This window comes from Platalea leucorodia, assembly GCF_965183815.1.
Source record: "Platalea leucorodia genome assembly, chromosome: 9".
In the NCBI taxonomy this organism is placed as follows: Eukaryota; Metazoa; Chordata; class Aves; order Pelecaniformes; family Threskiornithidae; genus Platalea; species Platalea leucorodia.
Window position 1 is genome coordinate 50,800,201 of NC_138831.1, and position 15,921 is coordinate 50,816,121.

A 15,921-nucleotide genomic window follows, 5' to 3' on the forward strand; every position below is an offset into this window, starting at 1 on the left:
TGCATAAAATTAACAGTTCTTGACCTCAAAAGGGGCAAAAAAAAAGGTTTTAATGATTTGGTGTGGTTTTTTGTGTGTGTCAATTTTGTTTAAAGCACCTGCACCATGATGCTGGTGCAGTTTATAAACAGTCACCTTCTCTGGCTGCCAGGCATGGCAGGGGACGGCGGAGCCACCCGTTGTTCCCATGGGACACGGGGTGTGGGTCCATGCACGCCCCAGCGCGCTGCCCTCTTCCACTCGAGAGGAACACACACACGAGCGATCTGCCCCACATGAGCAACCCTACAATAACAAACCCCTGCGCACGCACAAAGGGGAGAAATTCTGTTTGCTGGGGGGGAAAAAAAACAAACCAAACCCCTCTCGGTTTCACGTCTCGGCGGGCCTCGGAGCAGGTGCAGCAGCCACCGAGCAGCACGGACCCAAAACAGCTCCGCATCTGCCCGGAGCGTGCAGCACGCCCCAGAGACGAGCTCTGCCCTCCTCTTCAAGCCATCAAAGCACACGGCATCGCTCGCCACCCTCCTGCCAGCAGCCACCCCGCGTCCCTCCCTCGCCAAGGCGCAGCGGGAGGAGATGCTCCCCGCTGCCCAGCCCGCCCGGATCAGCTCCGCGCTCCTCCGGCTGCCCATAACTCCTGCCTCCTGAAAGTTCGTCAGGCAAAGCGATTAAATGGCTGGCTGCTTAATCACAGGACGACACTCGCTCTGATCCAAGGAAGCAATTACCTTGAAAATGGGGGTCACGGGCCCCGCTCATTTACCTTAATTGAATTCCAATATCTGCCTCTAGCTGCCTGGGCTCCTGGCTGCGACTTAAAGCAGCTCAAAGCCGAGCATCTCCCTCGCTTGCTGTCTCTGCCACAGATGCACCAGTTCACCTCCCAGCCCGCCGGGAAGGCGCGAGGTGCAGGCAGCAGCAGCAGGCAGGAGGCCAGGCAGCTGCGTGGTGCTGCCTGCCACCCCAGCGCGGACCCAACGAGACACGCTCCCGTGCCCGGACCGCTTCCCGAGTGCCGCCACCGCACAAGCCCCGCCACGAGGGATCCGGCTGCCGCCGAGCCTGTCCTCGGCCCCAAGGGCTGCAGGAGCCCAGAGCATGTTTCTACACTTAGTGCTACCCATAAAACCAGAAAAATGCATATAAAAGCAAGTTAAATGCAGAGAATCACAAAGATCCTTGTAGCTTAAGAAAGAAGTGCAAGTAGTTACTAAAAAAAAAAAAAAATCACTATTTTTTGGACAACAAACACCAAAACCCAGAGGAGCTCTGGAGCCACCTCCCCAGGACACTGCTGGGGACGCTGATGTCCCAGCGCTAAGGGAGCTCCAAGAGAGAGCAGGTTTGCTGCAGGACTGAGATTGTTACATCAATGAAAGAGACAATAAAAATTGTTAGTCTTAAAAACCGCCCGAGATATCTGTGAGAGAGAGCTCGGTAAGACGGGAGCGGGTAAGTCAATGCATGGAACAACAACTCCGTCAAGTTTACAGCACATTTCACATCAACAGCACACGCAGAGACATGCCTGGGCTCAGGGGGCTCCGGGAGGGCTGCCGGGCACCCGGCCCTGCTCCGCTCCCCAAACGCTCCCCAGTCTCATGGAGAACATCAAATTTGGCCAGCCGGGGTCCCCGGTGCTGCATTAGCACCCGGGGAGGGGGACTGGGCTGCCCGAGCGGCGGCTGCCACCCCCCATCTCGCTCGATGCCGGATTGGGGGAGTTTTGATGGTTTGGGGGGTCCGCGGGATGGCCGGGGTGCTGCGAGCCACCCTTCTTTAACCCGGCCTGAGCGCAGGATTGCCTCTGGTTATGGTAAATGATAGGAATAAAAGGGGTATACACACGGTGAGAGGCAGATTGGGAAGTCCACGTACCCCGATGATAGCATTCAACTCCGTCATTGTCACTTGCTTGGCACGCTCAACAGCCTGTGCGACTTGCTGTTGGTGCTGCGGGGACAGAGGCGCGCGGCCGGGTCAGAGGCGGGCACGGGGGCACCGAGCCGAGGCGGCACCCCCCAGCAGCCCCGGGCAGGAGCTGGCCACCCCTTTTTTTTTTTTTTGTTATATTTTGCTCATGAGAGCAGCAGCCCAGGTGCACCTCCCTGCTCCATGGGGTGCAGGGGGAGCCGGAGCAGCCCCTCGCAGCCTTTTTTGCTCGAGGGCTTGGTGCAGACCCCCACAGCCAAGTAAAGCCCCTCGTGGGGTCTGGCTCTCCCCCACCCCCAGGATTTTGCAACGTGTAGATGGGATCTCAACGGGGCACCCCAGAGCAGCCCCAGACCCCCAACCCAGAGGTTTGGTGGGAGCAGGTCCATGCCCCTCATGGGACGCCCCGAGGGGCACAGCGCTGCCCGCCTGGGGAAACCCCCCCGGGAGAAGCAGCATCCACCGTCTGGGGTGTGAAAACATCCTTACCTCTTGTGACAGAAAAGGCATGATCTGGGCTAAAATTGTATTCAGTCTTTTAGCAATTTCTGTCTGAAAAAAGGGAAGAAGAAAAAGCAACAGTTAGTACCGAGCAACCTCCCCCAGACTGCACGAGGCTTCCTGGCAGCAGCGTCGTGCATCCCCTCCCCGTCCCCTTCCCTGCATCCCCCTCCCGTGCATCCCCTCCCCGTCCCCTCCCGGCCGCGCAAGAGGAAGCAGCGACTCCCAAAAGAGGCAACGAAAGCGCCTTTGTGTGCGCTTCGCGCTCGCCGGCGCAGGGACACGGCCCCGCTCCCCACGCCCTCGGGACACTTTGGTCCCCTTCCCATCATGAGACCGAGTGTCACGGATCAGCCCCAGCAGCTTCGCACCAGCCTGGGTTCTCCCCATCCTCACAGCAGCTGCCGCTCTCCAAAGAGGCCGGATCACAGAAAATCAGTTGGCCCCATCCAGCCGGGATCACGCGCGGGGACAGCCCCTCGCCATCGCTGCCCGCGCCCGGCGCTTACTTGCGGGCATTGAGTTTCTTCAGAAGAAACCTCCGCAAACACAGGCTGCTCCGCACGGCGAGCGTTTAGTCAACAGCGAGGGTGGGTGCTTGCTCTGATCTCCGCACCGTCGAGGTCCCTCCCCACCCCAAACCAAAGCTGTTCGGGCTCCTTGCGCCATCCTCCCATCACACTCGGGAAACTTAACCCGTAACCATTTACACCCGCCAGCTCAACCACATTATTTGGGAGTTTAACAACAAACCTGCGCTGTCAAACTGTGGTTTCTACATCATCTCCATTAACTGGGAATAACGTTTTCCTCGAGTGATAACCCCAGCACACGTTTGGGGCGAGCCGGCAGCCCGGTGCCGGGAGGTGCCATCCTGCCCCGCAGCACGCACCCCACCGATGCTCCCGCTCGGCACGCGGAGCTGCCCGGATCGCCGCCGCCCGGCTCCCAAGAGTTAACGCCGGCTGCTCCGGCGGCCAAGGCAGCTGTTAAAACAGCTTTCGGTCCAACTCAAACACGGCCCGAGCAGCCGCGAGGATTCAGCGCCGCAACAATGGCCGGAGCCGAGCCCTGGCACAGAATCAAACGCCCAGAAATTCCTTCCGACAGCCCTGAGCAGCTCGTTATCAATAACACAAGTGATTAACCGGGTCTCGCTCCAGCCTCCCCACCGGCAAGGTGCCTCTCCTCCCTAAGACGGGCAGCAGCCACCCCCGGCTTGGAGAGCCCCCGTGTGCTCCCCAAATCACCGCCTCCAGCCCCGGCACCCCGAGGCTTCGCCCTCCCCGACCCCCGCCGCTCGGCCCCGAGGTGTCCCCGGGATGCGCCCTACAGCAGCTCCGATTTTTAATCCTAGCCCCAGTGGGGTGCTGACCCAGAGCGGGGCTCTCAGCTCCACCTGCGCTCAAATACCGTGAGAAAAAAAATCCAAATATCACAGTCTGGAGGAAAAAAAACAACAGACACTGAACCCTTCCTTTGAGGAACTGGACAGTGGCTGGGGCACTACAAGGCTAACCTGGCAAGCACAACCAATGTGCCCCAGGATGACCATAAGCAAGGAGATGCCAGGAGAACCCCCACATCCCCCAGCCCCCGCGGAGGGAACCCCCCCCCCCCGCAGAGACCCCACAGCCACCGCAGCTCGGGGACCCGCTGCAAGGGCTCCCCACGAACCCCCAGCACCTCTGTGCGGGCATTGCCGCTTTCAGCTTCAAAGCGACAGGGATATTTCTGGCCGTCGTCTTTTCCGAAAGCACCCTGGCGATCGCGTTACACCTGATGCTTTTATTAGCCCTTCCAGAGGTCAGGGGAACGTGCTGGCGCGCCGTGGCAAGGCAAAGGCATCTGGAAGTGACTCCGGTTTGGACTCAAGTACATTGGCTACAGCTACGCGAGCGCTCCAGCCGCCAAGATTATCATGGACCCGAAAACAAGGATGCGAGGCGCATCGGACAGCTGGGGAAGGCACGGTACTCCCAGAAGAAAGGGCTCTGGCCAGCGCAAGTTTTTAAACACCCAGCACGCGTGCATCACCCACCGACCACTGCGCCCACAAAATTGGGCTGCAAGCTAAAACCGCAAAAACCAAGGCCAGCCACGGCGCCGCGTCCGAAGGAGCGCGGTGCAGGAGCGTGGGCTGGCACCGTGCGGGCCGCCAGCTGCCCCAGCAGAGCCGTGCCACTTCAAAGCGGCAGCAGTGCCACCCATAACCACCCCGGTGCTCACATCACACGTTGCTCAGCGATAGGAAAACCTCTTTAAAGGCCTTTTTGGCACCGACACATCGATTAGATTATATATAAACTGCAGGTCCATTAAATATTTATTCCTTCAGATGAAGCCTATTGGATTCTAGGCGTAACAAGCACTCAGCACATTGCTTCTCCAGCACAGTTGCTTCTCCTGCGAGCTCTTTCTTGCCAGCCCCTAACAAATTCTAGAACAAATTCAATCCTTATTTGAGGTGAAAACAGCGGTGCCAGCACGAGCAGTCCCTCCGGCTGCGTGTCGCAAAGGTCGTTTAGGCGTAAAGGAAAAAAAAAACGCGGCATCCAAAGAGGCCTCCTCCGCAGAAGAGGGAGGGAAGGTGCCGAGTGTTCCCCGGGCACCATCAGCACTAACATGGTCCAGGCAAACAAGACGCAAAACAACCCATGGCCTCCACGTTTAAATCCAATTCTGCCCGAACTTCCAACAAAGATTTGAGGAAAAACTTCGCGCTCTGCAGAGAGAGAGACTTCCCACGTGGGATTCAGCAAGCAAGAAGATATTAGATGTCCAAAATATTATGTTTACAACCGTGAGGTTTCCTGTTAACATGAGATTCAATAATCTTTAAATATTTGTTCACTTTAACATTTCCCATTCCCCAGCATATTAAACTCCAGTTGTCCCCATTAAAAGTTTAATTGGGAGCGAAAGGGGATCCTCCAGCGGGCTGGGAACAGGGGAGGGTTTCATGCCCGACACCTTCCCCATAACAGGGCTCATTCATCACCTTGCCCCAGAGCGGCGGAGCCCCCCGAGCCGCTCCTGCCAAGAAAAACCTCCATTCCCCGCCGCGGGTTGCCATGGCAATCCCAGCCTCCGCATCCCCTCCCAACGCCCTGCATCTTCGCTGGACCACGCCATACATCACCGAGACGGCGGCTGCAAACGAGCCGTGGATAAAAGACCGGGGGCTGCCCAGGGCACCCCAGGAGAGGCACCCACCGGCGCAGCCCAGCACCAGCACCCGTGGGAGCACCTCCCGGGACGCTCACCCCGGGCAGCAGGATGCTGACGGCAGCTCCATGCCGCTCATTAAAAAGGGCAAGAAGTCAGGAAGACCTGAAATCCCGACTAATCCCCCACCGCCCCTCGCCCCTGCCAGCAATCCGACCTGCTGCTAGACAAGAAACCCTTCTGGGGTGGTGTTTCGCGAGCGGGGAGGGGGGAAATCAGAGAAAACATTTGCACTGGTTATAAATCAAGAGACAGACCGCTTGGCCGCAGGCTGCAAGTCCCGTCACCCGCTCTTAAAATGGCCAGAGCTGCTACCAGCACCCAAAGCGCTTAAGGGCACGGAGAGCCGCTGCTGGAGCCGAGTCAAGAGCCGGGCAGGGGCTCCGGCTGCAGCAGCGTGCGGCGGCATGGTGTTAAATAGCTGCGGGGCTGGCTCTCCCCAGCAGCCCCGGCGCCCCGGCCTCTCGTCTTTACACCTGGACACGGCAGAGGGAAGTTTAAAAATAACTCTGCCGGCCGTCAGTCGCGGGATACGCAGAGCAGAGTTGAAAGGAGCAACCTTAAAAATCACCCGAAGCACTCGAGTGCAAGCGGAGCCCCAGCCTTGAACCGGGGTGAGGGGGTGCGGGGGGGAGCCTGCACCCTGGCAGGCACCGCTCTGGGCAACAGAGATGCTCGCTGTGCCAAAATATATTAGCCTTGGCCTTAGCTGAGCAAGCAAATGGGAGCCGCAGGGCTGCCGCTGCCCCGGGGGTCGCACCCCTGGGCTGATCCCAGCACCCCCGGGCAGGATCAGACCCAGACCCCTCCTGGGTTCCCAGTGCTCCGGAGCCTTTGGGGCCAGCGCTCAGCCATGCTCTGGGGACGGAGGTGCTTGCAGAAACCCCCTGCTCTGCAGGGAGCACCCCAGCCTTCCCAAACGCCCTGCACGAAGCAGACACACCCCGACCCGCACCCTGAGCGGGATGGATCCTCCACGAACCTACACGGTTTTGAAATGAGTCACACCAGCACACCAGGCCAGGCCGTCTCAGATGCGGTCTCAGAACAGACTTTGGGCCACACCAGCCCAGACCCTTGCTTATTGATTTAAACAGCGGGATGCAGGCTGGAGGCAAGGGGCTGTACACACGCACCGCTCAGCTGAGCCTTCCTCCTCTTGAAAAACACGGCAAAACGTTATAAAGACTTTCCACCGCAAGCCTAAACCCCCGGAGCGATGGGACTGGTAGGGTGCCCAAAGCGACGGTCCGCGGGATGCGGGAACATCATCCCACGGCTCACACAAGACTCCTGGGAAGAAGCACCCTCCCGTGAGCCCCCAGCTTTCTCCTTGGCTCCAAAACCACAGGTCACCCCGCACGCACCCCGACGGTGTTTTTGGGACGGGTCTGCACCGCCACAACCCTCCGCCAGCCGCCCCAGGTCTCCCCCGGCGCCGCGCAGGCCCCCCCAGACCCCAGCCCTGCAAGAGGGTGGCAGGGGCGGTCGGAGGAAGGCAAGGAGTAAATCACACCACCGGTGAAGCACCAGAAGCATTTGTTGAAACCAGGATATTGTCTCTTTAAGCACATGAAAATAAGGCCCTTGAGCAGTGTGGTTCTCACTCCGGCGCACAATTATGGGTACTTTCAGCTGTCTACCACTATTTCAAGTGCTCTCTCCAACCAGGCTGTCAATGGCATGTTGAAAGCTATTTGTGGCTGCTATCGTTATTAGCAAAGTGGAGAGCTTCACTGATGAGAATTAAATTCAGGGAGGGGGTGTGGAGGGGCGGACCACAACCCCTCATTACAGAATTACCACCAGCGCCCGGGCTGCGGGGGGGCAGAGCTCACCCGGGACCCCCAAAACCCACCCAGGACCCCCAAAACCCACGCAGGACCCCCAGGGCCGCCCGCAAGCCAAGGGGAAGGAGAGGTTAAGCTGGCTGACAGCTATTCCCTTCTACCTTAGGAGACCTGAGAGTATCACACTAACAAATTACTTGGCTTCTGAAGTATTTAGCAAATTATTACCTGGCACTCCTTGCTAACGAGCATGACAGAAAGTATATTGTGTTCTTGGAATATTCTAGAAAAAAAAAAAAAGCATGCCTCTCTTCCCCTGCAAGTGTCAGGAGGGTTTAGGTTTGTTCCAAGCATTAAGTGTTTAAGCACAAAAACAAGAAGTGCTTATGTGGAGAGTTCTCAGCCATAAAAAAAAAAATCAGCACAAAGGTTCTCCCCTCCGAGGTGTCTCGTTTCCCCACGCAAAATTAGTTTTTCTTTTGGAATCCTTATTCCTTCCGACTGCATTCAGCAATTATCTACAGAGATCTGAACAAAAACAATGCCAAAACAAGAGGGGAGCGAAAGTTTCTTTGGTAAAAATCAATTAACCTTAAAAAAAGAGTTTCGCTCAGGTTTAAAAAGAAAACTCCCAACTGGCCTCAGGTTTAAGAAAGCTGAGCCCGGGCGCGACAGGGCTTCATTCAGCAGGAAGGCTGATGTAAGGAGCAATTCACTGCGTTATATGCAACAAAGTGGGTAGTCACTTCCTAAATATTTCCTTGCATATGGAGTTGTTTATGAAACTACATTTTTTTCTTAACAAGAAACAAAACGAGAAGAAAGGGGAAAAAAAAAACCCCCCACACAGCCACATATGCACACACTTAATATTCAGCGTAGAAGAGATAATCTGTTATATAAACCCACAGACAGACAATCCCCTTTTGCTTAAAGATGAAGTATCCATCAATGTTTGTCTCAAGCAGATGTAATCACAAGCAGTCAAGTCTGGAGGGCAGGACACTGCATGAATAATTCAAGCACTTCAGTCTACTTGATTGTGTGCAGATAAACACAAGTCAACCGCTAAACAGGTCAGCTGATAAACTTGTTTGTTCAGGACTAGCCACCCTCAACCAGATGCAGGCAGGACCAGGCTGCAATTAGCGGCGGGGATGCCTTTCGGGGGGATGCTGCAGCCCAAGAGAGGGGCGAACCCTCCCCGGGCACCCGCTCTCCCATCCCTCCGCTCCCTCGCGCCCCATTTTCGCCTGGAAGCGCGCTGGGAGCAGCTCGGGCCGCTTTGTTTTCCTCCAGCACCATGCACGTTGCTGTCAATTAAAGAACAAGACAGCTTCACCTCCCCAAACTTCCCCCATCAGCCCAGCACTAGGCACGCAGCATATGTCACCAGGAACAACTAAAGCAGGCGGGGGATGCTCCTCGCAGGCTGGAATCATCCGGCGAAGATTTATCTGCCGAGTTGCAAGGCGGCGAAGCTCCCAGCAAGGCAAACCGACCACGCAGGGCCTCCCCGGGCTGCCAACGCCGCGGCGTGGGAACTGCCACCCTGCAAAATCCGGGTCGGGGAGGGCAGCGGCGGCTCTGCCTGCAGCTGCCTGCGCACCAGCCCCACGGAAAACTGCCCCTGGGCATTTTGAGGCTCCTCAGTTACCCTCCGAAACCATCCCAGACGCTTTGCCTCGCCAAACGCCACGGGGCAGACACACCACGCGGTCACACCGCACGATGGAGCGGATGGCGGAGCGCCCCATCCACACGCCAATGACGCCAGAGCCCGGGACGGGCTCTCGCCTCCCGGTCCTGACGCTCATCCCGCGGCGCAAACCCTCTCAGATCAGTTTTTGGTTACGACCATGCACCGGTGGAAAACACACTGCGCATCTCGGGAAAGAGCAATTGCTTCCAAAGCTTCCATCAAGAGAAAAAGCTCGATGTCTTGCTGTATTATTTCAGCATCTCCCAGCGTTTGCACAGAGCGAAGCTCTTCCATCACCGAGCGACCAGGTGGTAAGGGGCAATCCCTCTCCCGAAAGCAGCCTGCACCAATGCTTGCGCTCCTCCGATCCCTCGAGCACTTCTGAAGAGGCTGCAGGGTCCGTGTCCCGCCGGCCACATGCAAAACGGGGACGGGGTCCTCGCAGGAGGCCACCCCAGGCCTCAGCAGAAATTCTGCATTCAGGAGGATTCCCGGCTGCGCCGAGGGAAAAGCGTGCCCGAGGCTTCCCCGAGCCGCACGCCAGCCCCGCGCGCCCCAGGCACGGGGGACCCCGGCTCCGCGCAGCCCCCCGGGCTCCCCGCAGGCAGCGCCGCCTCGCCAGGACGCTTTTGTCCGGGCAGAAGCAACCGAGAGAAAGAAGTCGGGATTATCTGCATGGAAGAAGATATTTTTAAAAAAACCCGAAGACTAAGCAGTAATTATTTTCGTTACCCCGTGACGACGTCCCCGAAAGCTAAAGGGAAGCATGTGCGAAGAAGAGAGGCAGATTCGCAGACACGCTGCTTTGCATTTCATCAGTCGGCTAACGACACTTTCTTACTCCGGGCTGCGATGCTGCTATTAAGCAAAACCACTTTGGAGTTGAATGGGGCTGATTTGCGAATTGCAAAGTTGATGTCAACTTCTATCTGCCTTAAGTTCTTAATTAGAACTACTTCTAAAACCAGTAAGCAGCAGCAGCACAAATAATCAGGTCTAATCTCAATAATAACTTTATTCCTTTAAGTTTTACCATCATGTGCCCAGCCTTTAGGCTCTTTAACTATAATCTTATCAAGGTAGCACACCACATTCTGCTATGGCCTTCTATATTTTTCCCTCAGGCAAGTTATATATTAGAGGAGACCAAAAAAAAAAAACACCACCAGAGTACGCAACATTGCTTCATTTTCCAGATGCAAAGACAAATCCGTGACATTGAGCAACACCCCATAAGCTATCGGTATCCCTGAAGATAATTCCCTAAGTCTCACGCCGCAGCACGGCGAGTATCAGGGCTACGACCTTAGAAACAGTCGCGTTGTACCAACAACAAAACCGGAGGAAAACGCAGGAGATAACAGTATTTTCCCAGTGCCGGGAACGCGCTATTCCAGGTACCGACCTCCCAGCGTGGAAGGCAAGGCTGTTTTCACCTCTTCTCACAAACACTCTTTGCAAAAGCAAAGTTTCTCCTGAAGATGGGCAAAACAGCCCGCCGGCCTGCCATCAACCCGCCGTTCCCGGCGGAACTGCCGGGCCCCGCGATCCCACCGGGAGTCACAGCCCCGACTTCTGCACTTATTCCCCGTTTAGTGCAATCAGGGCCTACTTTATCTCGGGTTGAGAAAAGGGCACCAGGAGATCAATCACTCACAATTTCCCCCCTTTAGATTACTCACCTGTTTGTGCATTTCAATATTCAAACCATACGACATTTCATAGTACTGGGGAATAAAAAAAAAAAAAAAGAGAGAGCCAAGAAAAATTTGAATTAATTTAACATAAGGTATTTGCATAAGGTCATTACCAGAAAGCATCCCGGTCAAAACTGCGCTTAAAGCGTTCGTAGCCAAGGAAATTATACCTTATAACAAGCAGATGTTTATAGGGTTTAACTGGCATGCATTTAACAAGAGGACACTCCTTTTTACTCCTGTTTTCTCCTCCTAAGCTACTTAGAAAAACAAAGAGGCGCAGAGCTGTGCGACAGGCGCCTGCACAGCCCTGGCAGAACAGGTACGGCCCGTAGCCTGGCCAAAAACCCAGTTTCTCACTGGGGGGGGGGGGGGGATTTCTGCCCCCCTGGGGTGCAGCGGTGCTGCTGGGAAGCCCCCGGCCCCCGCCGGGAAAGGGGCGCTGGGTGCTGCCAACCCCCTCGCCACGCCACCCACCCCACCGCGGGGCCCTGAAGGGCAAATTACCCCCAAAAGAGGCTTTTGTGGCAACACAAGAGCCCACTTTTCCACCGGGGGGGGGGGGGGGGCACCGGGGTGGCCTCACCCCGCATCCCCGGGGCAGGGCCGGGGGGGGGGGGGGTGTGTGTGCAACCCCCGGTGCCCGGGGCCGCCGCTCCCGTCCTCCCCCCCGGGGCTGCAGGCACCGGTAGAACGGGTTAACAGGAAACTTGGTGTTTGCTCCCAGCCCTCCCGGGCTCCGCCAGCCCCGGCACCGGGCAGCCCCTCCTGCCCAGCCGGGGTCCCCGCAGGCAGCTGCCCGTCCCGGGGGTGTGTCGTGTCGTACCCCCCCCCCATCCCCCCCCCCCCAGCACAGGGCTGGGCTAGCAGCTAATGACATTTACAGCCTGATCCGAAATCTGATTAAAGTCTCTTACCATAACGTAATGGCGCTGCATTTCTGTCTTCTCGTTCGCCAGCTTGTCATACTCCACTTTTAGGCTGGGGAGGGGGGAAGAGAGCAGAGAGGGGTGAGACCCCGCGGGCAGGGGAAGGCAGGGGAAGGCAGGGGAAGGCAGGGGAAGGCAGGGGAAGGCAGGGGAAGGCAGGGGAAGGCAGGGGAAGGCAGGGGAAGGCAGGGGAAGGCAGGGGAAGGCAGGGGAAGGCAGGGGAAGGCAGGGGAAGGCAGGGGAAGGCAGGGGAAGGCAGGGGAAGGCAGGGGAAGGCAGGGGAAGGCAGGGGAAGGCAGGGGAAGGCAGGGGAAGGCAGGGGAAGGCAGGGGAAGGCAGGGGAAGGCAGGGGAAGGCAGGGGAAGGCAGGGGAAGGCAGCGGCGCTGCCCGCGGCCGCGCCCCGGCCCCCCCCGGGCTCACCTGTGGTACTGGGCTTGCAAGAACTGGAACTCGTCCTTGATCCGGTCGCAGGATTCGGCTACGGTGAATTTAAAGCCCGGCTGGCCCGGCTGGTGCGGAGCCTGCGGGGAGAGAAGGGGGGCTCAGCACCGGGGAGCGGGGCCGGGGCGGCGGGGGGGGGCACCGGGACTCACCGGGTGCCGGCCCTGGGGGTACATGGCAGGGCTGGGGCGCGGTCACTGGGACCGACCGCGCCGTTCCTCGCTACGGCGATGGCGACGTGCGCTGCTGCCCGCCGGCCACGGAGCGCTCCGGGAGAGACCGAGGACTGGAACAAAGAGAGGAGAGGAAAGTCCGTGCGGGGGGCGGAGGAGGGCGGGCAGGGCGGGGGGAGCGGGCCCGGCTCCCCGCTCGGCCCCCCCGCGCACGGCTCCGCTCCGCACCGCCGGGGACGGCGCTGCGCGCCCGCGGAGCCGCCCGCCACCGCCGGGGCCAGGTGCCGACCCCCCCCCCCCGCTTCGCTCCGCGGTCCTCCGCTTCCCTACCCCCCCCCCCCCGCCGGCTTCCGGCAGCCGCGGCCGGCAAAAAAGGCAAAATCACCCCCAAAAATAATTAAAAAAAAAATTAAAAAAAGCCAACAAAACCCAACCAAAACGGCCCCGGCGGAAGGAGGATCCCGCGGAATTCCTGCTGCGAGAAGAAGGGGGAAGCAAAGCCAGGAACTAACGCCGGAGCACGACGGCCATGGAGGAGAGGAGGAGGGGGAAGGAGGCCGTACACATCCGACTGCCCGGGCATGCGAAGTGCGAGCGGTGCCGCCGCCGCCGCCGCCGCTCCCCCCCCGGCCCGGGGGCGAGCGCCTTAGCTCCGTCCAGCCGGCATCGCCGTAACTCCACAAGCCATGCTGCTGCCGCCGCCGCGCCGGGCGGCGGCCGGGACGGGCGGGAGGGGGCCCGGCCCCCGCCGGGGAGCGCGGCTCGGTGCCGGTGCGGGTGCGGAGCGGGGCCCGCCGCGCCCGGCCCCCGCGATGCCGCCGCTGGAGCACGCGGTCCGCGCCGCCGCCGCCGCCGGAGCGCTCGGGCAAAGCGGGGCGGCGGTGACGGAGGGAACAAAACCCCAACGTCCTCGCCTCCGCCGGCCAATGGGCGAGCGGCGGGCCCACGTGGGGCGGGGGAAGGGGGACGCTGAGTGGCCGGCGGCGGCGGCGACGTCACAATGCCAGCTTGTGTCTGAAACGATGTCAAGAGAGAGCGGCGGCGGGGTGGCCACGCCCCCGCCTCAAGCCCCGCCCCCGCCGCCAAGCCCCGCCCACCGCCCGGTCCCCCCCCCCCCCCCCGCCGCCGCCGGGCCGCGGTTCGGGGCTGCCCCCGCGGCCCTGCCCGGCCCGGCCCGGCGCCGCACGCCCCACAGAGCCGCTCCGTCCCTCTGACGGCCACCGCTCCACCGAGCGACCCGCCGGGATGACGGCACGGTGACGCCCGCCCTCCGCGCGGCCCCCTTCATCTGCGGGGCCCGGGGAGGCCGCGGCCCTGCCCGGTGCTGGCGGGCGCGGGGGTCCGGCCCTCCCTACCCCCCCCAGCGCCTCTTTTCAACTCCGCGCGGCTTTAATGACGAAGGCGGGTGATGTCACGGACGCCACACGCTCCAAGCGGCCCTGCTCTGCCCGCCCGTGGTCGGGGTCGGGGGACACCGGGCCTGCAGCCCCCCACGGCGGGACCCGGCTTCGTGCGTGGGGGCCCCGCGGGCGGGCCCGGCCGGGGCCACAAAATGGCCGCTCTCCCTGACGTCACGCGGAGCCTCCCCGCCCCACGTGGGGCCCAACCCCACCCCCTGACCAATCAGCAAAAACCCCGGCGGCCGGTTGCTCCAACGCGATTGGCTGGGCCCCGGCGGGTCGGCGCGGTGGGTTGGGAGCTGTCAATCAAAGCCACGCGGGGCCGCAGCGCTGACAAACGCCCGCCCGCCCCGCCCGCCATGGCGGCTTAATTAGCTGGGGCGGGCGTGTCCTCCCCGCTCACACCCCCGTCACGGCCGCCGGGCGACGTCAGCGGGGGCCAAGCGGCCACTCGATTTGGGGCACCGAAGGAATATTTTGGGGGTTTTCTCCCTCGTGATGAAACGTAGCCGTTTAAGTGGCGGGAGGATCCCCCCCCCCCGCGATTGGGGGGTGCCCCCCCCCTCGCTAATTAGGCGCGTTCCGGGCTGTTGACGTGACAAGCAATGTCAGGGCCGGGCGCTGCCCATTGGTCGCCGCCGCCCGGCCCCGCCCTGTCCCCACGTGGGGCCCGGCCGAGGCGGCGGGGGGGGGGGGGCACATGCAAAACCCGGTGCGGAACCCAACCGCGGAGCCGGAGCCACCCGCCGCCCCCGGCCTCCCGCTCCATCTCCCCCCTCTCCTCCTCATTCTTTAATGGCGCCTCCCCTTCGCTTCGCTTTTCCTTCCCCCTGCAGAGGCAGCGGCTCTCTGCGAAGGCCCCGGGGCGCACGTCGGGGTGCACGGCTTCCCTGGGGGCGCACATCGGGGTGCACGGCCTCCCCGGGGGTGCACATTGGGGTGCACGGCTTCCCCGGGGGCGCACGTCGGGGTGCATGGCTTCCCTGGGGGCGCACATCGGGGTGCACGGCCTCCCCGGGGGTGCACATTGGGGTGCACGGCTTCCCCGGGGGCGCACGTCGGGGTGCACGGCCTCCCCCCGGGGGCGCATGTCGGGGTGCACGGCTTCCCCCAGGCACACATCGGGGTGCACGGCCTCCCCGGGAGTGCATGTTGGGGTGCACAGCTTCCCCCGGGGGCACACATCGGGGTGCACCGCCTCCCCCGGTGCTGCAGCCAGGCCTGCAGCTGCTGCAACAGCGCCCATGCAAGCGTGGGACAGCGTGGGCCCACGGCGCTGGGAGCCACAGGACGGGGCCTCCCGAGGGTGCCCGCGCCCGGGGAACCGGCAAAAATTCACCACGGAACCGTTTAGGTTGGAGAAGACCTTTGAGATCATCAAGCCCAACCGTAACGGCAACCCTGGAAGTATTAGCGATGGCACCGGGACTGATTTCCCCCGTAACGTGCTTTTTCTGGCAGTTTGTGCTGCCAAGGCGACATCTATTTAGCGGAGAAGCTGCCCTTCCTCGCCACGCCGCTCCTCCTCGCCGCCCGGCGCGGCGCGGCGGCAGGCTGCCGGAGCCGGTGGAGGATGGAGCGATCCGTGATGATTCTCCAAACCGCTGCCCTTCGGCCTCAGCTCTTGGGTTTGCGGATATTTGTGAATTTTTCACGGCTGGGGAAGGTTAAGTGATCTTCTTCCCCCGCCCCGCGGCGGGATCCTGGTGAGCCTGTAGCTGCGGCGGTGCGGGTTTGGTGCTGAGCCCCCGCCGTCCGCCGAGCGCTCGCGCTCCCGGTTCGTCCTCGCTCTGCGCCCAACTGGGCTGGAAAAGTGCAAAAAATGGGGCGAGCGCGGAAAAGGGCTCTCTGGGACCTCATTTGGTGGCCATGGGGCCAGGGGAGAGGAAGGGAAAGCAGCGGTTTTGCACTGAAAATTCATTTCATTGCTCAAAATAGAACACATTAGGCGAGCTGCTTCCCTCCCCCAGTGGTACTTATGGACAAATTCTGATTTTTATTTAATGGTTTCCCCGAAAAGGTTGTAATTTTCTTCACATTCCCATCTAGCCATAGCTCCAGCGCTGTTGTGGTGAACTCAAACGACCGAGAATGCCTCTCGTTAATTGATATTCCTCGCGCTAG

General features: G+C 60.4%; 1 protein-coding gene across 9 annotated transcripts in view; it reads right to left on the minus strand.

Annotated features, from left to right (window-relative positions):
* TLE3 (TLE family member 3, transcriptional corepressor) overlaps positions 1–13,066 on the minus strand; it is a 28,927-nt gene extending 15,861 nt beyond the window's left edge. For 4 of the 9 annotated variants that reach the window (XM_082322675.1, XM_082322672.1, XM_082322673.1 and 1 more), the window contains exons 1-7: positions 12,832–13,066; positions 12,377–12,510; positions 12,204–12,304; positions 11,771–11,834; positions 10,839–10,883; positions 2,425–2,487; positions 1,882–1,956 (exon numbers count right to left, since the gene is read on the minus strand). In XM_082322675.1, the coding sequence (XP_082178801.1) occupies positions 1,882–1,956; positions 2,425–2,487; positions 10,839–10,883; positions 11,771–11,834; positions 12,204–12,304; positions 12,377–12,400 (372 nt within the window). In that variant the 5' untranslated portion in view covers positions 12,401–12,510; positions 12,832–13,066. Of the gene's footprint in view, positions 1–1,851; positions 1,957–2,424; positions 2,488–10,838; positions 10,884–11,770; positions 11,835–12,203; positions 12,305–12,376; positions 12,511–12,831 lie in introns of all 9 variants that reach the window. The other 5 variants (XM_082322669.1, XM_082322670.1, XM_082322668.1 and 2 more) reach the window with 2 other exon arrangements.
* Positions 13,067–15,921: the final 2,855 nt, after the last annotated feature.